Genomic DNA, 27,941 nt, shown 5'->3' on the forward strand with positions numbered 1-27,941 from the left:
CTTCTGCGGAATACAAGAGACTAGAGGAAGAGCCTGATTCTGTTATATCCTGATATTTAGTGACTCTATCAAAGGCAACTCAAAGAGAAAGACCACAAATAAATCCTTAAACCTAAAGAAGATTCTAAGAAAACACAATGAGATTTGGGTCATCTCTTGAATTTTTTATTTAACTCTTTAGAATTCTACCCTAAGCCCTTGTTTATAGTACTAACGAGTGCACAAAACAGGACCCATGAACAAAGAAAATACACAGGATCTTAGTATTGTTTATGGATCACTCAGAAGTGTCCACTTCCAGAAAGAAAAAACAATATAAGGATTATAACAACATTCCATCTAGAAGTATGGTGCATCGCAAGGTTCTAAATGAAAGGGATTATTCAGAGGTCACTCACAAACGTATTTTGATAATGAATCGGGGTTTGTTTGTTTGTTTGTTTGTTTGTTTTGTTTTGTTTTTTTTACTTCTTAGTCAAGTCGCTAGGCTTCATATGCTCCCAACTGTTTTGATGAATGATTAAATAGAGTTCTGAGGGACACTTCTGCTTACAGAATTCTTTCTAAACAAAGAAGAAGAGTGCTGTAGAATGGTTGTTTATGATTTATAATTCACCTGGTAACAAACACTGAGAGGTGTTGGCAGCAGTGCCTGCAGGCCTTCCTGTCTGACTTATGCACTGCCTTTGGTTCAAGCAGTCAAGACATCAAGGTGTCCAGCTGATGAGGATCCCAAAAGACCTGCTTTGATAACATTTTTTCTTGACATCTTTCTAGATTTATGAAATTAGCAGGTACTTTTTAGACTTGATCACTTCATGACTTTCTATCTTTCCAAGCCTCTAGCAGACTCCCTTAGTCATAACCAGTGTTGTTGTTATTGCTGGCATATTTAGACAAAAATACTCTGTAATTTTAAATTACAAAAACCCCACTCTGGGCTGACAAACACGTCATTTATATGCCCACTCTTATCCATAAGTCATAAGTTTGGATTAGTATAAAGAAAAAGTGTATTATCAAGTTCAAAAAAATTATACGTGTTGGCCTCTTCAAGTGACAGAATAAGGAAATAATGTGTGCATATACGTACAAGTATATATTTAGATACATGTTCTTTATATGTATTTATAATGTATATAAAACTATGTATACAGAAATATTTATAAATTGTTTATATATAACCATCTGCCTATGTATTAAGATAGACAAATTGATATTGACACCTCCAACCTCATTTCTGTAGTTATACAGATAATTCTAGCCTATATTTCTTTTGTTGTAATTTTCTTTTCTTTTTCACTTTTTTTTACTTTAAAACTTTTATTGGAATTTACTTACATTTCAAATGTTATCTCCTTTCTCAGATTCTCATCTAGAAACCTGCTACCCTATGTACTCCCCACCCCCTGCTTCTATGAGGGTGCTCCCTCACTCATCCACTCAATCCCTCCCACCTTTCTGCCCTGACATTTCCCTACACTGGGGTATTGAGCCTTGATAGGACCAAGGGTCTCTCCTCCCATTGCTGCCAGACAAGGCCGACCTCTGCTACATATATGGCTGGAGCCCATGGGTGGCTCCATGTGTACTCTTGGGATGGTGGTTTAGTCCCTGGGAGCTTTGGGGGATTCTGGTTGGTTGATATTGTTCTTCTTATGAGTTTGCAAACCCTTTCAGTTATTTCAGTCCTTTCTCCAAATCCTCCATTGGGGACCCTGTTCTCAGTTCAATGGTTGGCTGCAAGCATCCACCTCTGTATTTGTCATGCTCTGGCAGAGCCTCTCAGAAGACAGCTATCTCAGGCTCCTGTCACCACGCACTTGTTGGCATCTACAATATTGTCTGAGTTTGATGGTTGTATATGGGATTGATCCCCAGGAGGGGCAGTCTCTGGATGGCCCTTCTTTCATCTCTGCTCCACACTTTGTCTCCATATTTCCTCCTGTCAGTATTTTTGTTCCAACCCTTCTAAGAAGAATTGATGCATCTACACTTTGTTCATCATTCTTCTTAAGCTTCATGTGGTTTATAAATTGTATCTTGAGTATTCAGAGCTCTTGGACTAATATCTGCTTCTCAGTGAGTACATGCCATGTGTGTTCTTTTGTGATTGGGTTACCTCACTCAGAATGATATTTTCTATTTCCATCCATTTGCTTAAGAATTTCATGAAGTCATTTTTTTAAATAGCTGAGTAGTAGTCCATTGTGTAAATGTAGCACATTTTCTGTATCCATTCCTCTGTTGAGGGACATCTGGTTTCTTTCTAGCTTCTGGCTATTATAAAAAAGGCTGCTATAGATATAGTGGAGCATGTGTCCATGTTATATGTTGGAGCATCTTTTGGATATATGCGCAGGAGTGGTATAGCTGGGTCCTCAGGTAGTACTATATCCAATTTTCTGAGGAACTACCAGACTGATTTCCAGAGTGGTTGGACCAGCTTGCAATCCTGCCAACAATGGAAGGAGTGTTCCTCTTTCTCCACATTCTCACTAGTATTTGCTCTCACCTGAGTTTTTGATCTAAGCCATTCTGACTGGTGTGAGGTAGAATCTCAGGGTTATTTTGATTTGCATTTTCCTGATGACTAAGGATGTTGAACATTTCTTTAGGTACTTCTCAGCCATTCAAGTTTCCTCAATTGAGAACCCTTTGTTTACCTCCGTACTTCATTTTTTAAAAGTGTTATTTGATTCTCTGGATACTGAGTTCTTCGTATATATTGGATATTAGCCCTTTATCTGACATAGGATTTCCCAATCTGTTGGTTGCCGTTTTGTCCTACTGACAGTGTCCTTTGCCTTACAAAAACTTTGTAATTTTATGAGGTCCCATTTATTGATTCTTTCTTAGAGCATAAGCCATTGGTGTTTTGTTCGGGAAATTTTCCCCTGTACCCATGTGTTCAAGGCTCTTACCCAATTTCTCTTCTATTAGTTTCAGAGTATCTGGTTTTATGTGGAGGTCTAAGATCCACTTGGACTTGATCTTTGTACAAGAAGATAAGAATGGATCAATTTGCATTGTTCTACATGCCAGTTGAACCAGAACCATTTGTTGAAAATGCTTTTTTCCATTGGATGGTTTTAGCTCCTTTGTCAAAGATCAAGTAACCATAGGTGTGTGGGTCCATTTCTGAGTCTTCAATTCTATTCCACTGATCTACCTCCCTATCTCTGTACCAATACCATATAGTTTTTATCACTATTGCTCTATAATACAGCTGGCAGTTAGGGATGGTGATTCCCCCCCACCCCCAGGTTCTTTTATTGTTGAGGACAGTTTTGGCTATCCCGTGTTTTTTGTTATTCCAAATGAATTTGCAAATTGCTTTAACTCTGTGAAGAATTGACTTGGGATTTTGATAGGGATTGCATTGAATCTATAGATTGCTTTCAGCAAGATGGCCATTTTTTACTTTATTAATTCTGCCAGTCCATGAGCATGGGAAATCTTTCCATCTTCTGAGATCTTCTTAAATTTCTTTCTTCAGAGACTTGAAGTTCTTGTCATACAGATTTTTCACTTGTTTGGTTAGAGTTACCACAAGGTATTTTATGTTATTTGTGACTATTGTGAAGGGTGTCAGTTCTCTAATTTCTTTCTCAGCCTGTTTATCCTTTGAGTAGAAGAAGGCTACTGATTTGTTTGAGTTAATTTTATATCCAGACATTTTATTGAAGCTGTTTATCACCTGTATGAGTTCTCTGGTGGAATTCTTGGGGTCACTTAAGTCACTTCTTCTTTCCCAATTTGTACCCTTTGACCTCTTTTTATTCCTGGCTACAACTTCCAAGTACTATACTGAATAGGTAGGGAGAGAGTGGGCAGCCTTGTCTAGTCCCTGATTTTAGTGGGATTGCTTCAACTTTCTCTCCATTTAGTTTAATGTTAGCAACTGGTTTGCTGTATATGGCTTTTAATAGGTTTAGGTATAGGCCTTGAATTACTGATCTTTCCAAGACTTTTATCATGAAGGGATGTTGAATTTTGTCAAATGCTTTCTCAGATTCTAATGAGATGATTATAAAGTTTTTTTTAAGTTTGTTTATATAGTGGATTATGTTGATGGATTTCCATATATTGAACCATCCCTGCATCTCTGGGATGAAGCCTACTTGATCATGATGGATGATCATTTTGATGTGTTCTTGGATTCAGTTTTCAAGAACTACATAGATAATTCTGGCCTATACTTCTTTTGTTGTTATGATTTTTTTTTTTGAGACAAGGTCTCACACCATAGCTCAGGGTGACTGACATACAGCTCAAGATCGTCCTTCTTCATTCTCTTGAGGAATTAGAAGCATGTACCAAATCTAACTCATAGAGTTATGAAAAAGAAAATGATTTAAAAATAAAAGAGAATAGAGAAAGCACCAAGAATATATGAGCATTATAGGCCTCAGAAATATGAGAACAGATATAAGGAGTAAGTACTAGGCAAAAGAAAAAAGGCATTAAAAAAGAAACCGGAACAAACTAGGCAGGAAGGAAGAACAAAGAACCCAGAACAGACTGGTACTCTATGCTTAAGTATCAAAGACAAGTCTCTAGAGGAAGGTGAAACAGAAATTACCCAATTTAAAAAAAAACTATTCCTATACATTAGTGATGATGGATTTCAATGAGGGCAGACCTTGCGCTGAGGGACATCTGTAATGTATGGGGCAAATTTCACTGCTATGATTCAGGAGCAAAGGCTAACATGTTGAGGGTATATTTCAAGGCAAATGACTAGTAATAAATATGCTCACTGTGTACCTGAGGATGAGGGTATGAGTGACGTTAAGTATGGGGTAAGGATAAAGGGAAGCTATTCAAATCATTTTATTTAGATGGATGTAGCTTCATCAGTATATTTTATCCAATCACTAGGATATTTTATAAAGAATTTAAATATGAGCATTTATTAAATAATCAAATGATTCATGATTAAAATCAAACATGATTATGATATACCCAATCAAATTAATATGTAGAGTCTGATTACTGATGTCAATAGTTTGTCTTCACTTATAAGATGCATGAAAGATGTCATCGTCTATGTAGTGCTGTGGTAGCCCATTTTCTTCAAAATAGGACAACAAGCATAGATAACTGAGCAGCATGTCCAGGGATTAAATTAGAGGAACAGAAAACTTCTACTTTCCACATGGATTCTCCAAGCATCCAGAAGCACAAGGCAAGTGTGTAGGTTCAACAGAGTTTATAACACTCTTCTCACTTATTATTTATTTCTTCCCTACTATTTTATTATCCTCTTCATTTCTGGGTTTCTGATATATATCCACTCATATTTCTCTGGTTAGGTATCCCAAAAACATCATTTAAAATATTTTAAGGGCTGTTAAGACAAATGAGTTTGCATTTTTAAGAGTGCCTGTGAAAGGCCAATAACTGTTGTGTTCATTTCCAAAATGAAAAAAACAGCACTGTGGTATTTTACCTGCCCATCTTTTCAGATAAGGAGACCAAGGTGGAACAGGAGTCCACACATAGGTCTGGTTGGTCCCAAAGGCAGATAGAGAGAGCAGGAGAAGCCAGAGAGCCTTACTCTCACATCATGCTTCCGTGTGCTTGTCTGCCTAATGTCAGGCAAGCTTCCCATCTTGTCTGCCTCCTTCTAATAGTAACTATTAAATTCTGGTTAAGGCCTGACTTAATTACTTTTAATACTGACTAAAATTTTATGTATTCATTTTGGGATCTACTTAATCTTATTTAGTTGAAGATCTTGTTAGAAAAGGGGTGGTAACCTACATATTGAGGAACACCATCAATACTAAGTTAGTTCATGATGCCTTTACTTTTAGTGTAAAAGGAGAAATATGAATTAAGAAGGATGAATTTAAAAAGTCCATAGTCTTATAAAAATGACCTGACTAATCAAATGGAGTCTCTCAGACCAGGGTGATATAAACTGACCAATCTAATTGATTTTAGATGTGTCCTCATGACATGTATCTGTCCTCTATTGTCCTGACAGAAATTGTTTAGAGCACAAACACATCTTCGTGTCTCAACTAAAAGGAAGAGGCTGTGCGTCTGTGCTGCTGGTTAAGTCTGAAGCACCCTCTTCTCACAGACCTAGTGCCATGCTGCATGAGAAATGTGAGTATTTTGAGTTGGAGGGGCTGCCAAGAAGTGCGAGACCAAAGCAACTCCTTCTTGGTAAGCTGAGATTGCTGAGAAACTCCATTAGCTGAACAGGCCTTTTGTGCTAGGCGTAGAAGGTGAAACTTTAGAGGAGCACCAAGTGTGTGTGAAGATTAAGTAGGTTAACACGCCAAATGTTTACCACAGTGTTTGACTGTAGAAAATAGTCAATGTCACCTATGATGGTTATTTTATGGACATCATCTTACAAGATTTAGTCTTTTGAAACAGGTCCCATGATCTCCACCTTAGAAAGAACTGAGGTTCAGAGAGGTATAAGGTAGATTCAAAGTCATACAGCTGTCCCATGAATCTGTATCATTGAGGTTCTAAATGTACGTTCTTGCCAGTGTAACACACGCATACTTGAAATGTGAAACAGAAAAATGTGCTGACAGAATGAAGTAAGAGGAGTTGGGTTCAAATTCTAAGTCTATGAACTTCTGCTGTTATGTCTCCAGAAAACAATTAACATCAATTTACTCCTCTATAAAAATGGCAATAACAATAAGGACCTCCCATGATTACTTTGATCAGATTATAGTGTTCCCAAATGAGAGAGTATCATTAAGGAATCAAAGGATACATCAAAAAGGAGCCCTATGGAAGCAAAAATTGTGTTCCTTGGAAAACCTTGTCAGTTAATGCAGAAAGTGGTTTTACTGATAGCAAAGCCATGATGGCATGGCTACACATGATGAATTCATAACATTTTTTTCATAAAATGTGAGGATAGAGAATAAGCAACACTTTTCAATTTGACAGTATGAGGCAGAGTATGTCATTTACAATAAATTTTATGTAACAAATAATATAAAATATTTATTTGTAAGATTCATTTTATTAAAATTGTCCCTATATAAATGTTTGCTTAAGCTTTTATCATTGTGAAATTGAAAAGTGGTCATTATGTACTCAGAATCTTCTTGTATTTGGTCAAATTCATTATTTATGAATACCTATCCCTTCCAAATATTGGCTTCAGTTCCTGGCATTCCTTGTCTTTAGTTTCCTAAAGCCTAACAGCTTGTATTTTCCTGCTTGTGACCCTTTATCCTTCTAAGTAACAAGTAACATGATATTTTTATCAGACTGAAATGCATATGGTGGCTATTTATTTATTTATTTATTGTAAGGTATTTGACTCAGTGAAGCACCTAGTTTTCATGTTTCAGTTTCTTAAAAGGCTGTCCTAACTCAACAGACTCAGACAGGTGCAGACACCCACAGCCAAACAGTGGATGGAGCTTGGGAACTCTTTTTTTTCAAGTAGTAAATTTAGTTTTATTGTTCATAAACACTAAGTAATGACTACATCATATTAGGTAACATGTTTCTTTCTTTTTTATTATTAAACTATTTTATTTATTTACATTCCAAATGTTGCCCCCCTTCCCAGTCCTTCTGAGAATTCTTGATCCTGTCACCCCTCCACTTGGCCTCTGAGAGGGTGCTCACTTACTCTTGGGGATTTTTATGGAAAAAGAGAAAGGACTGCAGTCCCTAAGGAGATAGGAATCCACAGGAAAACCAACAGAATCAACTAACCTGGACCCTTGGGGCTCTCAGAGACTGAACCACAAACCACAGAACATACATGGGTTGGACCTAGGCCTCCCCCACATATGCAGCAGATGCACAGCTTGGTCTTCATGTGGGTCCAGAACAACTGGAATGGGTGCTATCCCAAAAGCTGTTGCCTGTATGTAGGATATGTTCTAGCTGGGCTGCCTTGTCTGGACTCAGTGAGAGAAGAAACCTCTAGCCTTGCAGAGACTTGAAGTGCTAGGTTGGGGGGATGCCCAGGGGTGGATCCACCTGCTCAGGGGAGAAGGGGAGGTAGGGAAGGGGTGAAGGATTATGGGAGGGAGTGACCAGGAAAGGGACAGTGAGCAAGCAGGATGTAAAGTGAAAAAGAGAAAGAAAGAAAGAAAGAAAGAAAGAAAGAAAGAAAGAAAGAAAGAAAGAAAGAAAGGAAGGAAGGAAGGAAGGAAGGAAGGAAGGAAGGAAGGGGGAAAGAAAGAAAGAAAGAAAGAAAGAAAGAAAGAAAGAAAGAAGAAGAAAGAAAGATAAGATACATAGATAGATATGGTATCTTGCAACATAAAATATGGTATTTCAAAATACAATAAAGCATAGTACTGGCCCTGGAAGAGATAGGAGGTTTGAATTTTCTCTAGTAAAGATTGACTCTGCATAATATTAAAAAATGAGAATGCTAACAATTAAAGAGGTAATTTTGCCAATTACTGATTAAATCTGCAGAACAGATTTTCATACTTAGAAAATTCTACCCTAGCAAAGGCTAAAGCATTATTAGAAATTAGTAAAGCCTTTAGGTTTACGATTAAATTGAACCATCAAACATCACCTGAAATGTACTGAAAAACACTCCTTCTTCTGAGGGCTGGGCTCAGATCTGAATCAGATGATACAGATTTAAGTTACTAATCCTGAAAGGATTCCACAGTGCATAAATATCATTCTGAGTGAGATAACCCAATCACAAAAGAACACAAATGGTATGCACTCATTGATAAGTGGATATTAGCCCAAAAGCTTAGAATACTTAAAAAAAATTCACAGATCATTTGAAGCCCAAGAAGAAGGAAGACCAAAATGTGGATGCCTCATTCCTTCTTAGAAGGGAGAACAAAATACTCATGGAAGAAATACAGGGACAAACAGTAGACAGAAAGGTCATCCAGACACACTGCCACACCTGGGGATCCATCCCATGTGCTGTCACAAACCCACTCAATATTGCTGATGCCAAGAAGTGCTTGCTGACAGGAGCCAGATACGGGTGTCTCCTGAGAGACTCTGCCAGAGCCCTACTGATACAGATGAGGATGGTTGCTGCTAACCATTGGACTGAACAAGGAGATCCCAGTAAAGGAGTTAAGAGAAAAGACTGAAGGAGCTGAAGGGGTTTGCAAACCCATAGGAAGAACAGCAATACGAATCAACCAGATACCACCAGAGCTCCCAAGGACTAAACCACCAACCAATGAGTATATATGGAAGAATGCATGGCTCCAGCTGCATATGTAGCAGAGGATGGCACTGTCCAGCTTTATTAAGAGGAAAAGCCCTTGGTCTTGTGAAGGCTCATTTCCCCAATGTAGGGTAATGCCAGGATGTTGAGGTTGGTGTGGGTGGGTGGGAGTGGGAGCATCCTCATAGAAGGATGAGCATCCTCATCCTCCCCCTGGAGGGGGTATGGGAGAAAGGGGAAAGAGGATAATATTTTAAATGTAAATACATAAAATATCCAAGAAAAATAAAATAAAAAACATTGACAGACATAGGGGCTTTAGTTAAAAGCATTGGCTATGCTTGCAGAGGATCTGGGTTTGATTCCCAGCGCACACATGGTGGCTCACTGTTATCCATAAATCCAGTTCCAGGGGATGAATCCAAAGCCCTCTTCCAACCTCTGCAAATAGCAGGCATAATACAGTATACTTGCATACATGCAGAAAAATATTCACACATATGAAATAAGATAAATATTAACAATTATCAGATATACACTTGTTTTAAAAACTCAGTAAAAAATGGGTACAGTCACTTGTGACCGCAATCCCACCAACCTGGAAGTTGAAACAGGAAGATGGTCATTAGCTAGAAGCCAGCTTGGGACACACACTGAGTTCCAAGCTGGAAACAGTTTCAAAACATCTTCACTATTAAAAAAAAAAGCAAAACAAAAACTCACTAAATTCATCACTAATCATTTTTAAGACTACTATTTCTTTCTGGATTCCCTATAAACAAAGACAGTCTATAAACTGATGGTCCATGTTTCTTCTATTAGTTCCTTTTCTACTTTTTCTTGAACAAGGGCCATGAGAAGAGGGAATTCATCTATAAGTTAGATCCCCTGGTTGAAGAATACTAAAAACAGTCCCAGAGAACTACTAAAGCTGATAAACAACTTCAGCAAAGTGGCTGGGTATAAAATTAACTCAAATAAATCAGTTGCCTTCCTCTATACAAAAGAGAAACAAGCCGAGAAAGAAATTAGGGAAACGACACCCTTCATAATAGACCCAAATAATATAAAGTACCTCGGTGTGACTTTAACCAAGCAAGTAAAAGATCTGTACAATAAGAACTTCAAGACACTGAGGAAAGAAATTGAAGAAGACCTCAGAAGATGGAAAGATCTCCCATGCTCATGGATTGGCAGGATTAATATGGTAAAAATGGCCATTTTACCAAAAGCAATCTACAGATTCAATGCAATCCCCATCAAAATACCAATCCAATTCTTCAAAGAGTTAGACAGAACAATTTGCAAATTCATCTGGAATAACAAAAAACCCAGGATAGCTAAAGCTATCCTCAACAATAAAAGGACTTCAGGGGGAATCACTATCCCTGAACTCAAGCAGTATTACAGAGCAATAGTGATAAAAACTGCATGGTATTGGTACAGAGACAGACAGATAGACCAATGGAATAGAATTGAAGACCCAGAAATGAACCCACACACCTATGGTCACTTGATTTTTGACAAAGGAGCCAAAACCATCCAATGGAAAAAAGATAGCATTTTCAGCAAATGGTGCTGGTTCAACTGGAGGGCAACATGTAGAAGAATGCAGATCGATCCATCCTTATCACCCTGTACAAAGCTTAAGTCCAAGTGGATCAAGGACCTCCACATCAAACCAGACACACTCAAACTAATAGAAGAAAAACTAGGGAAGCATCTGGAACACATGGGCACTGGAAAAAATTTCCTGAACAAAACACCAATGGCTTATGCTCTAAGATCAAGAATCGACAAATGGGATCTCATAAAACTGCAAAGCTTCTGTAAGGCAAAGGACACTGTGGTTAGGACAAAACGGCAACCAACAGATTGGGAAAAGATCTTTACCAATCCTACAACAGATAGAGGCCTTATTTCCAAAATATACAAAGAACTCAAGAAGTTAGACCGCAGGGAAACAAATAACCCTATTAAAAAATGGGGTTCAGAGCTAAACAAAGAATTCACAGCTGAGGAATGCCGAATGGCGGAGAAACACCTAAAGAAATGTTCAACATCTTTAGTCATAAGGGAAATGCAAATCAAAACAACCCTGAGATTTCACCTCACACCAGTGAGAATGGCTAAGATCAAAAACTCAGGTGACAGCAGATGCTGGCGAGGATGTGGAGAAAGAGGAACACTCCTCCATTGTTGGTGGGATTGCAGACTGGTAAAACCATTCTGGAAATCAGTCTGGAGGTTCCTCAGAAAATTGGACATTGAACTGCCTGAGGATCCAGCCATACCTCTCTTGGGCATATACCCAAAAGATGCCTCAACATATAAAAGAGACACGTGCTCCACTATGTTCATCGCAGCCTTATTTATAATAGCCAGAAAATGGAAAGAACCCAGATGCCCTTCAACAGAGGAATGGATACAGAAAATGTGGTACATCTACACAATGGAATATTACTCAGCTATCAAAAACAACGAGTTTATGAAATTCGTAGGCAAATGGTTGGAACTGGAAAATATCATCCTGAGTGAGCTAACCCACTCACAGAAAGACATACATGGTATGCACTCATTGATAAGTGGCTATTAGCCCAAATGCTTGAATTACCCTAGATCCCTAGAACAAAGGAAACTCAAGACGGATGATCAAAATGTGAATGCTTCACTCCTTCTTTAAATGAGGAAAAAGAATACCCTTGGCAGGGAAGGGAGAGGCAAAGATTAAAACAGAGACTGAAGGAACACCCATTCAGAGCCTGCCCCACAGGTGGCCGATACATATACAGCCACCCAATTAGACAAGATGGATGAAGCAAAGAAGTGCAGACCGACAGGAGCCGGATGTAGATCGCTCCTGAGAGACACAGCCAGAATACAGCAAATACAGAGGCGAATGCCAGCAGCAAACCACTGAACTGAGAATAGGTCCCCCGTTGAAGGAATCAGAGAAAGAACTGGAAGAGCTTGAAGGTGCTCGAGACCCCAAAAGTACAACAATGTCAAGCAACCAGAGCTTCCAGGGACTAAGCCACTACCTAAAGACTATACATGGACTGACCCTGGACTCTGTCCCCATAGGTAGCAATGAATATCCTAGTAAGAGCACCAGTGGAAGGGGAAGCCCTGGGTCCTGCTAAGACTGAACCCCCAGTGAACTAGACTATGCGGGGAGGGTGGCAATGGGGGGAGGTTTGGGAGGGGAACACCCATAGGAAGGGGAGGGGGGAGGGTGATGTTTGTCCGGAAACCGGGAAAGGGAATAACACTTGAAATGTATATAAGAAATACTCAAGTTAATAAAAAAAAAGAAAAATTAAAAAAAAAAGAAATTTAGAGTAAAAAGAAAAAAAATAAAAGTATACCACCAAAAAAAAAAAACAAACAAAAAAAAAAAAAACAAAAAAAAAAAAACAGTCCCATGCCATGTTGGATGTGACAAAGATATCTGTGGTAGCAGAAAAGAAAGATCTTGGATCCTCAAAAGTTTTGGCTTTTCTTCAAATACATCATAACCTGAACTCAATAATTCTTTTAAATAATCTGCATTCTTGGCTACCTCAAAAGCAATAACAGGTAGGCAAGTATCACATAAAGAAGATTTTTGTATCTAAGTTACATAAGAAATTATATTGTTAGCTTTTCTAAAAATACATAATAAAGTTGACTTATTCTACAGAGAAAATGAGTATTATAACATGAACAAGAAATGTGTACTATCAGACTTTCACTTTAGGATAGAAGGTTCCAAGTTCAGGTGTTTTAGTAACTAAGAAATATAGCAAAGTTAAAATTTCCAGAACCTTTAAAACTTTAGATCAAAATCTTTGCTCTCCCACTAACCTCTCTATACTCCATATGGTAAGTCTATGTTCACAAGGCTTGAAAACTGCTATTATCTCAGGGCATGCTGCAAATCATTATTCCTGATATGTAGGATTACTCACGTGTAAACCTTAAGAACAAAATCCTTTTCTTCTTTTAATTCTGTTAGTGACTGTAGAACATCCAAAATGCTGAGAACTGCACAGCCATATGGTCGCCTGTAGTGCAGGTGAGCAGGACCCTTTTTGGAGTCATTCAAGAGCATCCGGCCTTGGGTACAGCAGAAAATGGCAATTACACAGAGAATCCATGCTCCTTTCTAACATCTTCTAATTATCACCCAATGACATCAGAGCTACAGGTACCTAGGATATCCTCTAAGAAGAGTCAGGAGCAGAAGTGAGTCACCTAAGGATATCCATGTACAAGTACACCAAATTAACCTCTGGTCTAAGCCCGTTTTCTGTGTCAAAATCAGTCAATGAACACCAACTGTGCATTTATTAATCAAATAAAAATAATGACTTGAATTTCTTAGAAAAATCAGTGTGTTGAGAGATTTAAACTTAATGGCCATACTAATGACAGAAGAACGTCAGTATTTTTTTTAAATTGGATTTTTTTTATTTACATTTCAAATGTTATTCCCTTTCCCGGTTTCCCGGAGATAAGCCCCCTATCCCATCCCCCTCCCCTTCTACTATAAGGGTGTTCCCTTCCCCAATCACCCCCTTTCCTCCCGCCTGACATTCCCCTACACTGGGGGGGGGAGGGGCCAGCCTAGGCAAGAGCAAGGGCTTCTCCTTCCACTAGTGCCCAACAAGGCTATCCTCTGCTATATATGCAGCTGAAGCCATGGGTCAGTCCATGTACAGTCTTTGGGTAGTGACTTAGTTCCTGAGAGCTCTGCTTAGTTGGCACTGTTGTTTTTAAGGGGTTGTAAGCCCCAAACTTCAGTATTTTTAGCTGCGAGCATAAACTGTATACACAGGAGAGAGGACACTGTGTTCTTCCTCTAACAAAATTCTAATACTTGAAGTCACTGCTGAGCCACTGTGGAAATGAGAGAGATCTTGGTTGTCAGTGGTTGCTTGTTCCTTCAAGTGAGCAAGTCTGTCCCAACAGTGACACGAGGACTTACAAAAGCCAAGATTTCAACAAATATTTCATAAAGGCAAAATACTTGTTATATTGTCAAAGGATTAAACATTTTTGACAAAATTGAGCACCGTACTCTAGAACTTATACTATGAAGGAAAACTTGGTTAGTCATGCCACCCAAACCTGAAATATGTATGGACAATCAACAATGGAGCAGTAATGAAGAGCCCAGTCCTTTCATCTCAGTTTGAATAGAAATGAGTTGCTACTCATTTGCAGTGGTGGCAATGACTCTGATTTTGAGGGAAATGGTACAGGGCATAATTCTGGACAGAAACTACAACACAGGGCAAACATCATGTGACCAGCAGGCACTCTAGTATCTCTGCAGACTCTGGAGGAGAAAGACATACATGGAAGAAGGCAGCATGTCAGGAAGAAAATAAAAAAGCAAACCACTTAAAATACAAAGTTTGGGTCCAAAAGCAAGAAAGAACAAAAGATCTGAAATGGGAAAACATGCATGCATTTGCATCAAATCCAGCTACTGCTGCAGTTGAGCTTAATGGAAAAGCTTTAAAACAAACAAACAAACAAACAAACAAACAAACAAATAGATTCTAATCCTGAGCTGGGAAATAGCAGGAAAGGCAAAGTTCAGATAGATAGCTATATGTATCTTAAGTTTGGACAGTCTTAATCATGAGAACAACTAAAGTGTACAATACCTATTCGGATCACATGGGCAACTATGTATAAATCTCTCTTCATGTCTTTGCTACTCAGATCCTAAGGAAAGAAAAAGAATAAGTAAATCTCAACAAATAATGCTCAGAAACATAAATTTCCTTTAGTTCAAATTTCATTTGAACTTTATTAGTAGTTTGCTTTCAGTATATTACTACAGGTGGGAGAAGGGAGATTATAGAATTCAACATTTAATACATACGAGATTTATACAGAGGAGAGGCCCTATTATTGAAAACACTACTTACAATGAAAGATCAAGCTGGTGCTTAACTAGACGTTTAACACTCCTAACTAGTGTTCCTGATGCTGGAAGTACTCTACATGCTACAATCATCGATATCAAACAGGTACAAAACCCATTATTTACACCAGCAGCCTGTGTACAGAAAATGTTGGTACAACAGTGACACAAATGTTAGAAATAACAACCACTTTCTGATTGGATTTAAGGTCCATTTCATTCCTGACACTGCTCTAATGGCCAAGAGCTAGGTAAGTTGTGGGCTCTAGGGGAAAACTTACTGCTGTCATTTTGCTAGAAGAACACAGCAATAAAATGATCCCCAATGGCATACTGCTATACCTGTGTGTAAGTGTCTTGCTCAGCCCTCAAAGGAGAAATGCCTTCTTGCAATAAATGGGAACTGACACAGAGACCCAGAACTGGATAGTGTGCAGAGAATGAGAGACTTTGGAGAACTCAGTCCTAAATGGGATGTCTTCATCAAGCCCTTCCCCTCAAGGCTCAGGGATCTATGCCAAAGAGGAAGAAAGACTGTAAGAACCAGACATGCTGGATGATTCCAAGGAAGAGTATCTTCCAAACACAACAAGAACTTATGTGTTTATGAACTCACAGAGACTATCATAGCACCTATAAGACCTGCACAGGTTCAACCATACAAAAATCTCAGAAGAAGTGGACACAAAGTCCCACTTCTAATTAAGAGGCTATTTGCAATTGAAATCTGGCAGAGAAGAGAAAATCAGTTTTCTCCTATGGGAATGTCACTGGTATATGAACCACACTCTAAAAGAAACTCTGTGTGTGTGTGTGTGTGTGTGTGTGTGTGTGTGTGTGTGTGTGTGTGTGTGTGTAGGAATGTGTGTTTCATTTTGTTTTGTTATTTGTCTTACTGGGTCTTTTGTTTCATTTTAATTTTCTTTTTTTTTGAGAGAGAGAGAAAGAACATGAGGTTAAGATAGGTAAGAAAGGTGGGAAAAATCTTGAGACTATTTTGGGGGAGGGAGAAATACTAAAATATAATGCATGAAAATTTTTATTAAAACAAAAACTTAAAATATTTATATAGTGAAATGAATATCATACTCCTTTAAAATATTCTTTTATTGATAGTATTCGTCTAGCTCTCATTTAGATAACCTAATAAAGTAGCTATAAAAGTTTCACAATGAAAATCATCCATGTTTATTCTGTCATCATGTAAAAACATTTTGTGATATAAAAGATAAATGTTCCATGCAATAAAGTGAAGCAAGATATTAAAAGCTCATTAATACCTAATTATACTAAAAATGTATACTATACTAACTTTATATTCATTCCACTGTCCCCACATGATTGTTATACACTGGCCATATTTTCTGTAAATGAGTTTAATTTGGTCTTAGTGAAATCTTGATAAAAATTTGGGTTAAAATTTAGATATTTATTGTTATTATCGGTACCAAGTTATAATGTTGAAAATATTTTCCTTTTTTTTCACTTATTTATTTATAGAGGGATCATGTGATTGGTGGAAGGCATGTGGAGGTCAGAGAACGATTTGCATGAGTCAGTTTTCTCCTCCTACCACGTGGGAGCTAGACTCAAACTCGGGTCATCAGGCTTGGCAGCAAGTACATTTATCCACTGCGCCATCTTACTGGCCCTGAAAATAATTTTATTGGAAATTTTAAAGATCTTTTAAGCAAACAAATCTGATTCCAAATCAGAAACTTTAAAGCTAGAGTTACAAAGATCAGTCTAAATTTTTATATTTAGAACACACTGTGAATAACAGTTGTTATTTCCCTATTTAGAGCATCACACTACAAATAGTAAAACTTGTATCTATACTTCATACATATTCATATACATGTCTACCTACCTACCTACTTACTTACCTACCCACCCACCTACCTACCATCTATTGTGTTTCAGATTCGCCATCAGGTATCCCACTTGCAGCTTACTGTGTCTTAGTAATGCCTGACAGAGTGACCTTTGTCTTTCATGAGTCAGGTTTTCATGCTTTCACTTCTAGAAAAATCCCAATCAGACCTTGAGAATCATGAGACATACAGGTAAAATTCCCTTCCCTGACCCATGTTTCCTGCTGGCTCAGTCCTCTGGGCCAAGCCAAGCTGCTCTTAGCCGTCTGTTACCTCAGGAGGACCTCCATGCTCCTGCTGCCTCTACCCCCCCCCCCCCCCCCGCCGCCTCCATTAGACCTGAGACTTCAGAACCATACAGGTTAGCTTCCTTTCCCAGCCCATCGAGCCTGCTCTGTCTGAGCCTCACCTTCTTTCCTGTCTGCATCTCTACCTGAATTCTTTGCAGATCAGTGTGCCTGTTCCCCCACCCCCAACTCCCACAGCCTAACTGCCTCACAGGTGTTCAGCCATAACTAAGAACACAGGGAGACAAGAAGGAAGGGCCAAGTGAGGATGCTTCAATCCCACTGAGAAGGGGAAACAAAATAATCATGGGAAGCAGAGTGAGGGAGGGATCTGGGTGGAAGAAGGATAGGGGATTGCTAAAGGGGGATGGGATCAGGTATGGGGGAAACAGGAGACAAGTCTAGAGGGCCAAGGGAATGAATGGAAATATGGAGCTGCCAGGGGTAGGGGGTAGAGAGTGGGTTGAACCTCTAGAAAGTCCTAGAGTCCTGGGATATGAGAGGCTCCCAGGACTCAATAGGGGTGACCTGAGTTGAAATGCCCAACAGTGGGGAGATGGAACCTGAAGAGACCACTGTTAGTCATTAAATAGGGCCCCCAGTGTAGGGACAGGGTTCACCAATGTATCTTCAAAAATTGAAGAATTGTTCCTGTCTGGAAGAAATGCAGGAACAAAAATGGAGCAGAGACTGAAGGAGGCCCATCCAGTGACTGACCAAATTTTGGATCTATCCCATGGGCAGGCAGGCACCAAATCCTGACACTATTACTGATGCTATGTTGCGCTTGCAGACAGAAGTCTAGCATGGCTGTCCTCTGAGAGGCTCTACCAGCAGCTGACTGAGACAGATGCACATACTCACAGACAACCATTGGCCTGAGGTTGGGAACCCCTACGGAAGAGTTAGGGGAAGGATTGAAGGGGATGGCAACCCCACAGGAAGACCACCAACAGTAGCAACTAGCTGGCACCCCTGGGAGCCCATAGAGACTAAGCCCCGAATCAAAGAGTACACATGGGCTGCCCCATGGCCCCTGGGACATATGTAGCAGAGGACTGTTTTGACTGGCCTCAGTGGACGCGGATAAGCCTAATCCTGATGCCCCAGGAAAGGGGGATAGATGTGGGGGGTGGGTTAGGGTGGTAGTGGGAGGGGAGCACCCTCTCAGAGTCAATGGGGAGTGAGTGTTGATGGGGTGGAAAACTCTTGGAGGTGATACCAGGAAGGATGGCAACATTTGGAAAGTAAATAAATAAAGCAATTTAAAATAATAATAATAATAATAATAATAATAATAATAATAATAATAATAAATCCCCTCAGCACCATTTCTTGTCCATCTTTCGTTTTTTGGGTGGTCTCACATGTTTGTCTTTCTATTAATAAGGGAAAAAGAGTAGACATGATTTTGGGTTAGCTTATAAATGCAGAGTCACCATGTTTCTTGATTTACATCCTTTTATTAAACTAAAATTAATGTGAAACAAACAAGCAACCTAAGGCACAAGATGTAAAGAGGCTTCTCTCACTCCCGGGATTCTGTGTGTTGCTTGCCTTACTTTAGTCCCAGTTCTGTCCTGCTGAATGGCTCTGAACAAACAACAGAACCAGGAAGATACTGAAAGGTCATAGAGAAAGGTCAGGGTGAAGTTTGGAGTCTAAATGGTTACCATATATTGCCAAGTTCTTAAAAATTAGTAACTGAATTAAGTAACAAAAATCTACTGAACAAAATAGGTTTCTCTGGTATCACAAAGATATATTTTTACATGAAAGTTATCTTTTAATATTGAATGGATGTACTGAACTCCATTTTGCACATTTCTCTAATTTAAAAATGGAAATTTGGGGGTTACAGAGATTGATCGGTGGCTAAGAGCATTTGCTGTTCTAACGGAGAATGAAGCTCATTTCTCAGAACCTACATGGTGGCTCACAATCATATCAACTCTAGTTCCATGAGATCAAATGCCATCTGCACATACTAGGTTTTCACATGGTGTGTGTGTGTGTGTGTGTGTGTGTGTGTGTGTGTGTGTGTGTGTGTGTGCGTGTGTGTGTGTGTGTTATGTAAAACACTGGTACACATAAATCTTTAAAAAGTTTAATAAAAATAAAAATAGAATTTTACATGATACTTTTCAGGTAATACTATTTTTATTTTTAATATCATATACACTAAATATTAGAAATTAGAAGCACAACATTACTATATGTTTTATGTTCATTCTTTGATTAAAATTTACATATTACTTAAGTATATAGAAGGTTGGATATATTTTCAAAGGAAACAGTTCCATCTATGTAGTGTAACTTAGTGGTAACCCACTCTTGAAAGTGTTTAGCATCATTACCAACAGTACTCCTTCGTGTGGCCACACCCCCACGAGCATACAGACAGCACAAATTAAACTCAATGTTTTTTACTGAGGACCCAAAGTTGGGAGAAGGAGTGGGTATTACTATGGAGGAATTTAGGGAACAGGGTGAATATGATAAAAACAACATGTATAGAATTCTTAAGGAATTAATAAAATATTATTTAAAACTTCGTAAGTACTCCTTTAATAATGCATGGGAACTTTAAGAATCCAGAGCTGTACGCCAAAGGAAACCATAGAGTAGTATACTTAACAGCACTGTGGCAGAAGAGGAGCATATCATGAGTGTTATGCACATTTTATTTATACAGGTAACACTAGAGTTTGAGCTCTGGGCTCATGTAGATAAATTAAAGTGCTAAATAAAAATTTTGACTTACTGTGATTACATTAAAATCTTCATAATCAAGTTCAATTTTCATGAGACAAGGATCATTCGTTTGTAAGAATTCAACAAGAGCTTACTTACATACTTAGCTCTTATTTAAACAGGCCAAAAGTTTTTGTTTTACCAGAAAATATGAGGGTTTCAAAGTCTAGCAAAGCCTCTTCTGAGACATTCTCTTTGTTTTAGAAATGAGGCCTCAAAAAGACCTCTGTCAGGCACTCTCAGTTCAAAGTCCTCAGTTAATATAAATTCCTTCACTACAATCTAGACTCTTTCTGTTTGGTGATTAATAGAATGTATTTCTCTTTCCAGATTAGCCATTTTAACTCCCTCAATAATTATCATGGGTTTGCCTTCTCTGTTCCTTCTTCCTACATTTTCTAGGAGATAATGTAGGGTTTCAATGCTGAGCTCAGACATGGAAAAACATTATTTGAGCTTAGCTAGATTTGCAGTACATCTGCAGCATTTGTTTCCCCTATATAGAGAGCACTGAGAGCATCTTCACTGAAAGCTATTCCTGTGAATGCAGTTTCTCATTCTGCAGCACCCTCATTTGACATTTAGAAAGATTGTAGTAGATGATCTGAAATCGGGTGAAGAAATTAGTCACATGTTAGATCTTCAGATGAACGCTCTTTGCCTTTAAGAGGCATCATGTCAGTTGTAAAATGTCTCTCCATCTACAAGTCATAGGGCCACATGCAAGGCCACTAACATTAAGAGATTATCACAGCTTCTTGAGCTCAAGAAGCTTTTTGTTTTGTTGTGTTTGGTTTTTGTTAGCATCTTGCCAATCCTCTAACCTCTGTCTTCTAACTAGATAGTTATTAACAGACATAAGCCAACTATGCCTACCCAGTGAGCTTGGAATATCTTAATTATCACTGAAATAGGTCAAAGAACCTACAAGGGTCCAAGTGCTTTAAATTGTGTCACACTCTGTTTTCGTCCTCAATAAATTAATTCAAATTAATAAATGTAGACAGTTTTTATTTAGTAAAAATAAATAAAGTTGGTTTGGAGAACACAAAAGGCAGTATAGTATGAGATTTAGTTTAAATGAGTAAATCTGCCTTCTGAGATGATGGCTTTATGAGTGAAGACCAGGAGTAAAAACAAGGTTATTTGGGAAAATCTAAAGTGCAGATGAGAGTAGGAAATGATGCTCCATTTGCTATGCAGCAGAGGACTGGCTAGTTTATATGCATTTACTAACAGGCTCCTCTAATCTGTAGATCTGGCAGATGCCATGGACATCATAGATTTTGTATGCAATAGTTTATAACATCTACATTAGTAAAAACTACTTGATTTTTCAAATAAAATTTCAATTAAAATCCATAGCTAATTTAAGGTCTCTACAAATATTTCATTAAAGCTTGAAGGAAACATAATTCAATTTCTATTCTCACCAGTGGAGGTGGGGGCAATATGAAGTAATGTTTGTTTCCAGAGTGACAATATCCCTACAGAAGGCCATTGGTTAGAGTCAGCACATAAAGGGTAAAGAGAATTTGCACATACTGTAAAAAGGGCACACATTCTTTCTATCTTCTCTGGATTCCTTGGCCCACCGTTCTTGTTCAGTCTCACCAGAAACCGTTCACTGAAATGTAGGAAAGAAAGAGACAGAAAAATATAACGAGCTACATATTCTAGCCATATACAGAAAAATTCCTAAAGGCTTGGGAAATAGCTTATTATGCTAGGCAAGTATAAAACCATGTGTATCAGCAAAATACCTTATTTGTTGGGCCAAGCAATTTGCAAGAGATAGTCTTAACCTCCTCATAGATGTTTAGTCTATGGGTTGAGGTTGTATGTCTAGTCCTCTAAAGTTGTGAGCGTCTTGAGAGCAGCAACGAGCTTAGACTCTTCCAAAAGTTCTCAAAAGCAGCTTAGGTCAATTCTACAGTTGTTATTGTAGTAGCCTTGTTCCTTGATCTGAGCACTTAGATCACTGTAAAAAGATGTACCACACTACATCTAAAAGAAGCTATATTATCCAGTTTACAGCTTCATATATATAACTCTGGAGAATTTTTTTAGGGCTTTAAGTATTATATACTGTTTTTTAACCTTTAAGTCTTTGTAAGTATTTTTCCTCTTCCTGCAATCAGAATTTAACAGAGCCAGTAAATATCTCAATTCATATAGACTATTCCTGTAGGAAATTATGGAATAAAACACATCAAAAACAGCATTTGCAAAATTTAGAGAAATATTCCCTTGCTCTCTAAACTTCTTCCCATCCCAGATCAAAATCTTCTTCCTGCCTCTTTCTCCTGAGGCTCCTTACCAACTGTAATGGGAACACTAAGCCACAGTGGAAACAAACTATGTGATTATAAAGTAATGTACTCTCTTTATGTGCCTAGCTATACTCATTAAATGTGGTGATATTAGCAAAAGGGTGGCATTAAAATATTACATTTAGAATAATAAGATATATGCTCTCAAGTTTGATAGTTTTTCATATACTTATTTGCTTACTAAGTAAAAAGAGTTATAAATTTCTATGAGGTAGTATGTTCTATGTGGGAAGACAAATGTGAATAAAATATATACACAAAGGTTTTGGACCTAGTAGATAGATGTCCATAACCAAGTATAAAAAGTTGTAAATTTGAGGGTCTTCTCCAGAAGGAGTAGATGAAAATAAGAAAGAAATACATATAGAATGAGGGAGCATAGTATGGAAGGTCCTTGAGTCTACAGAGAGCTCTAGAGAAACCAGAAATGTTAAGCACACTGGATTGTCTTTCCAATGGGAAAGATTAAAAACCTGTTCTTTCACGCAGAAAGCTAAGAACAGAAAGTGATTAATAGTCTGCTGATCTGAGTTATCTGTTGGGCCAGCCACATTGAGCTCCTACAACCAGGACCAGAGGTGACCAAAAGCATAAATGACCTCTGTGTGTCTACTTGATGGCCTAACCCTCGCAACTTAAGCTAGAGCCCATCTTCTTAGAAGAAATGACATACAGATATGAACAGTTGAGTTTCAATGTATAACTGTACTTCCTTGTATACCACTGGTAGTATTACCAGGAAGCTTTTCCCCCCCCAAATTATACTGGGCTTAAATCCACTGGGAGTAAACTGCCTGTCATTAAAGCTCCCCAAAGTCTGATCCAGATTGATGGAGTCAATCTGCACCAGCTTTTATTCTTCTCTCTTCTCAGGATTTACTCTCTGCCTGGATACCTGCAGGGATCCCCTCAGAATGAGAAGAAAAGAGACTTTTTACAGAATCCTAAAGGTATTGGGATTTAAGAAATAGATGTTAAAAATAACCTAGATGACAAACATCAACACAGAAGAAAAATAAGGACAAAGGGATGCTATTTCAGTCAAGACTGTAGAGAATCACCTGAGCAAAGGATAGACCTGTGTGCCAGACTTCAGAATAATGGCGTTCCAGCATCAAGAGTGGCAAGACGCCACAGGCCTCGCCCGGATGAGGAAATCACTGCAGTGAACATCCGCAAGCAAAGGCGTCTGAAGGGTTCTGTGGGACGCACGGACACACTGCACTTTCTACAACAAAACTGAGGGAGGGGGTTGCAAGGGTGGAGGGCGGGTACAAGGCGATGGGGAAATAAGTGGGACTGGCGTACATGATGTGTTATTCACAAAGAACCAACAAAAAGGTTTTTGAAGGGGTTGGGGATTTAGCTCAGTGGTAGAGCGCTTGCCTGGGAAGCGCAAGGCCCTGGGTTCGGTTCCCAGCTCCGAAAAAAAAGATCCAAAAAAAAAAAAAAAAGGTTTTTGAAAAGAGAATCTTGTGATGACTTTGGGAAGAGCTGTCTTAGTGGAACACTAGAGAAGGATTGCTGTGTGGGAAAAGAGAACTTCAAACAACAAAGCTACAGCTCTCTGAAAAGCACTGTTGTGAATGGAGAGTGATGTATGTATTTTTAGTTAATAGTCACATGTAGTCAAGGAAGGTCTAACCCACATGGACATAGTCAAATGTCTCTTAATAAAGTTACCAAGACAATTACAAGAGATAAGTATGGGACTGGACAATTATCTAAGTGGTTAAGGGCACTTGCTGCTCTTGCCAAAGACCTGAATTTGGTTCCCAATTCTTTTTTTCTTTTTAAAGATTTATTTATTCATTATATATAAGTACACTGTAGCTGTCTTCAGACACACCAAAAGAGGGCATCAGATCTCATTACAGATGGTTGTGAGCCACCATGTGGTTGCTAAGAACTCAGGATCTCTGGAAGAGCAGTCAGTGCTCTTAACCACTGAGACATCTCTCCAGCCTGGTTCCCAACTCTTATTATGTTGAGCAGCTCACAACTGCCTATAATATTAGTTCCATGGATTTAACACCCACCCTTTGCCAGGGGAAACACACATGGCACATACACACAGATATGACACAAAAATAACATATACAAATAAATAAACATCCAGGAAGAAGCACAGTAGATTAACAAATAGTACTTAATAATTCATATTAAAAATGAATTTCATCCTTATCTATAACAATTAACTTGAATGAATTACATACTTAAATATTTAACAGGTCAAATTATAAAATAATAGAAAATAAAGTCAAAATACAGGATAAAAAATAAAGTCTTATATCCTGCTGAAATTTATGTTTTCATGTTTAACATACAACTGAAAACACTTTGTGGCCTGAAATTATTAGGAAGATGTTATAAATCACAGGCATGATAAATTTTATACACTATCTCCTTTTTGAAACAGGACGCTAGGATGAAATAATGAGGTACTGAGAAAAAATGTTTACCAAACATCCATCTAAGAAAGAATTGTATTGAGAATATATAAAGAATTCAATTCAATGATATGAAAAATCTATTTAAAAATGGAAAAGGAAGGGTGGAGATGGTTCAATGGTTAAAGTGTTTGTTATGAAAGCAAGATGACAGAGATTTGGATCCGCAGAATCTATATAAATATGCCTCTCCTGTAATTCCAGCCTTAGAAGGCAGAAGGCAGGAACAGAGAATCCCTGAGCAACATGGTTAACTAGACTCTAGTAGGCTCTAGAAACAATTGAGAGAGACTTTGTACTCCTCCCTCAGAGAGAGAGGGGGGGGGGAGACAGAAAGAGAGAGACATAGACACAGACAGACAGAGATCTCAACTGATCTCAACCTCAGGCCTCTATACACATATGTTCATCCCCACATACAACTGTACCCACATACATGCAAACACATATACTGCACACACATACACATGGAAAAGACAAAAACATGAAAAAAAAGATTTGAATAGCTCCTTCACCAACGAATGAACAGGAATGAAAAGTAAGAGGGGAAAAATATCATTAAACTGAATAACTGCTTACATTTCTCTGAGGTTTAAAAGTAATTATGGTCACAAGACAAATTGATTCTTGAGATTTTCTTTTTTAAAAAACAGCATCTCATGATATATTCCTGGCTGGGATGGAACTTACTATGTAGAGGAATATTACTGAACTCACAGACATTCACTTCCACTGCCTCCAGAGTTAGAATTAAAGGTATGTGCCAGTAGTGGTATAGCTGGGACTTCAGGTAGAACTATTTCCAATTTTTCTGAGAAACCACCAGATTGATTTCCAGAGTCATACCACTTTGAAATCCCACCATCTATGTACCAGTGTCCCCTTTCTCCACATCTTCTCCAGCATATGTTTTTGCTTAAGTTTTTGACCTTAGCCTTTCTGATTGGTATAGAGTAGAAGCTCTGGGTCATCATGATTTACATTTCCCTTACTTAGGATGTTGAACATTTTTTTTGTTTTGTTGGACATTTTCATTTACATTTCAAATGTTACTCCCTTTCCCAGTTCTACATTTCTACATTTTCATCTTAAGGCTACTAGCAGAATGCTGGCTTCCAGGCAGCTAGGATGAGGGTCTTAAAGCCCACACCTACAGTGACACACCTACTCCAACAGGGCCAAACCTTTTTATAAACATTTTTTATTGGATTTTTAAATTTTACATTTTAGATGGTATCCTCTTTTCCTGTTTCCCGTCCATAAACCCCTATGCCCCTCCCCCTTCTTTTTTGAGGGTGTTCCCCAACCCATCCACCCAACCCTTCCGACCTCCCAGCCCTGATATTCCCCTGCACTGGGGGTCCAGCCTTGGCAGCACGTAGGGCTTCTCCTCCCATTGGTGCCCAACATAGCCATCCTCTGCTACATATGCAGTTGGAACCATGGCTCTGTCCATGTGCACTCTTTGGATGATGGTTTAGTCCCTGGGAGCTCTGGTTGGTTGGTATTGTTGTTCTTATGGGGTTCTTATTATGGGGTTGCTCCCTCAGCTACTTCACTCCTTTCTCTGACTCCTCCAATGGGGAACCCGTTCTCAGTTCAGTCGTTGACTGTGAGAGAGCTCTAACAGGTTCCTGCCAGCATGCACTTCATGACATCAGCAATATTGTCTGGCTTTGATGGGTGTATGTATATGGGCTGGACCCCCAGGTGGGACAGTATCTGGATAGCCATTCCTTTAGTCTCTCCTCCAAACTTTGTCTCTGTATCTCCTTCTATGAATATTTTTGTTCCCCCTTCTAAGATGGACTGAAGCACCTGCACTTTGGTCATCCTTCTTGAGCTTCATGGGGTCTGTGGATTGTATCTTCAGTAATTTGAGCTTTTGGGCTAATAACCACTTATCAATGAGTGCATACCATGTGTGTGTGTGGTTTTTTTTGTGATTGAGTTACCTCACTCAGAATGATATTTTCTAGTTCCATCCATTTGCCTATGAATTTCATGAAGTCATTGTTTTTGATAGCTGAGTAGTACTCCACTGTGTAGATGTACCACATTGTCTGTATCCATTCCTCTGTTGAAGAGCATCTGGATTCTTTACAGCTTCTGGCTATTATAAATAAGGCTGCTATGAACATAGTGGAGCATCATTTGGGTATATGCCCAGGAGTGGTATAGCTGGGTCCTCAGGTAGTACAATGTCCAATTTTCTGAGGAACCTCCAGACTTATTTTCAGAGTAGTTGTACCAGTTTGCAATTCCACCAACAGTGGAGAAGTGTTCCTCTTTCTCCACATCCTCACCAGCATCTGCTGTCACCTGAGTTTTAGTGTTTCTTGGACATTTGATTCCTCTGTTGAGAATTCTCTGTTTAGCTTTGTAGCCCATTTTTTTAATTGGCGTATTTGGTTTATTGGAGTATAACTTCTTGAGTTTATATATTTTGGATATTAGTCTTCATGAGATGTAGACCTAAAGAACCAGCTATATCACTCCTGAGGATATACCCAAAAGATGTTCCACAATATCACAAGGATATGTACTCCACTATGTTCATAGCAGCTTTATTCATAATAGCCAGAAACTGGAAGCAACCAAATGTCCCTCAACTGAATAATGGATACAGAAAATGTGGTTCATTTACACAACAGAATACTATTCAGTTATTTAAAACAAGGACATCATGAATTTTGCAGGCAAATGAATGGAACTAGAAAATATAATCCTGAGTGAAGTAACCCAGGTCCCAAAGGTCATACATGGTATATACTCACTGATAAGTAGGCATTAGCCAAAAAGTACAGAATACCCATGATATATCTCATAACTTAAGAAGTGAAATAAGGAAGGAGGCCCAAGTGAGGATGCTTCACACTTAGAAGGGGGAACAAAATAATAATGGGAGGCAGAGGGAGGGAGGGACCTGGGTAAGAGAGGGGAAGGGGAGGAGAAAAGGGGGGCAGGATCATGTATGGGATGGAGGAGACAGGAAAGAAACACTCAGGGCCAGGAGAGTGAATGGAAATCTGCAGCTGCCAGGGGTATGGAGCAGGGGTACCTCTAGAAAGTACCAGGGACCTGGGATCGGGGAGGCACCCAGGACTCATTGGGGGTGGCCTTAGCTGAAATGCCCAACAGTGGGGAAATTGAACCCAAA

The 27,941-nt window shown here is 38.8% G+C and overlaps 1 protein-coding gene and 1 long non-coding RNA gene across 16 annotated transcripts in view; one reads left to right on the plus strand and one right to left on the minus strand.

Annotated features, from left to right (window-relative positions):
- The window catches only part of Dock3 (dedicator of cyto-kinesis 3), a 351,061-nt gene that overhangs the window by 138,817 nt on the left and 184,303 nt on the right, over window positions 1-27,941 (minus strand). For all 15 annotated transcript variants that reach the window (XM_006243867.5, XM_006243865.5, XM_039081583.2 and 12 more), the window contains 3 exons: window positions 21,544-21,625; window positions 14,821-14,881; window positions 13,114-13,261 (listed from right to left, as the gene is read on the minus strand). In XM_006243867.5, the coding sequence (XP_006243929.1) occupies window positions 13,114-13,261; window positions 14,821-14,881; window positions 21,544-21,625 (291 nt within the window). The remainder of the gene's footprint in view (window positions 1-13,113; window positions 13,262-14,820; window positions 14,882-21,543; window positions 21,626-27,941) is intronic.
- Window positions 455-27,663, plus strand: LOC134480229 (uncharacterized). The gene is made up of 3 exons (XR_010054477.1): window positions 455-794; window positions 5,089-6,120; window positions 23,205-27,663. It is a non-coding gene; the product is annotated as an uncharacterized LOC134480229 (long non-coding RNA).

The sequence above is a fragment of the Rattus norvegicus genome, chromosome 8, assembly GCF_036323735.1.
Source record: "Rattus norvegicus strain BN/NHsdMcwi chromosome 8, GRCr8, whole genome shotgun sequence".
Classification (NCBI taxonomy): domain Eukaryota; kingdom Metazoa; phylum Chordata; class Mammalia; order Rodentia; family Muridae; genus Rattus; species Rattus norvegicus.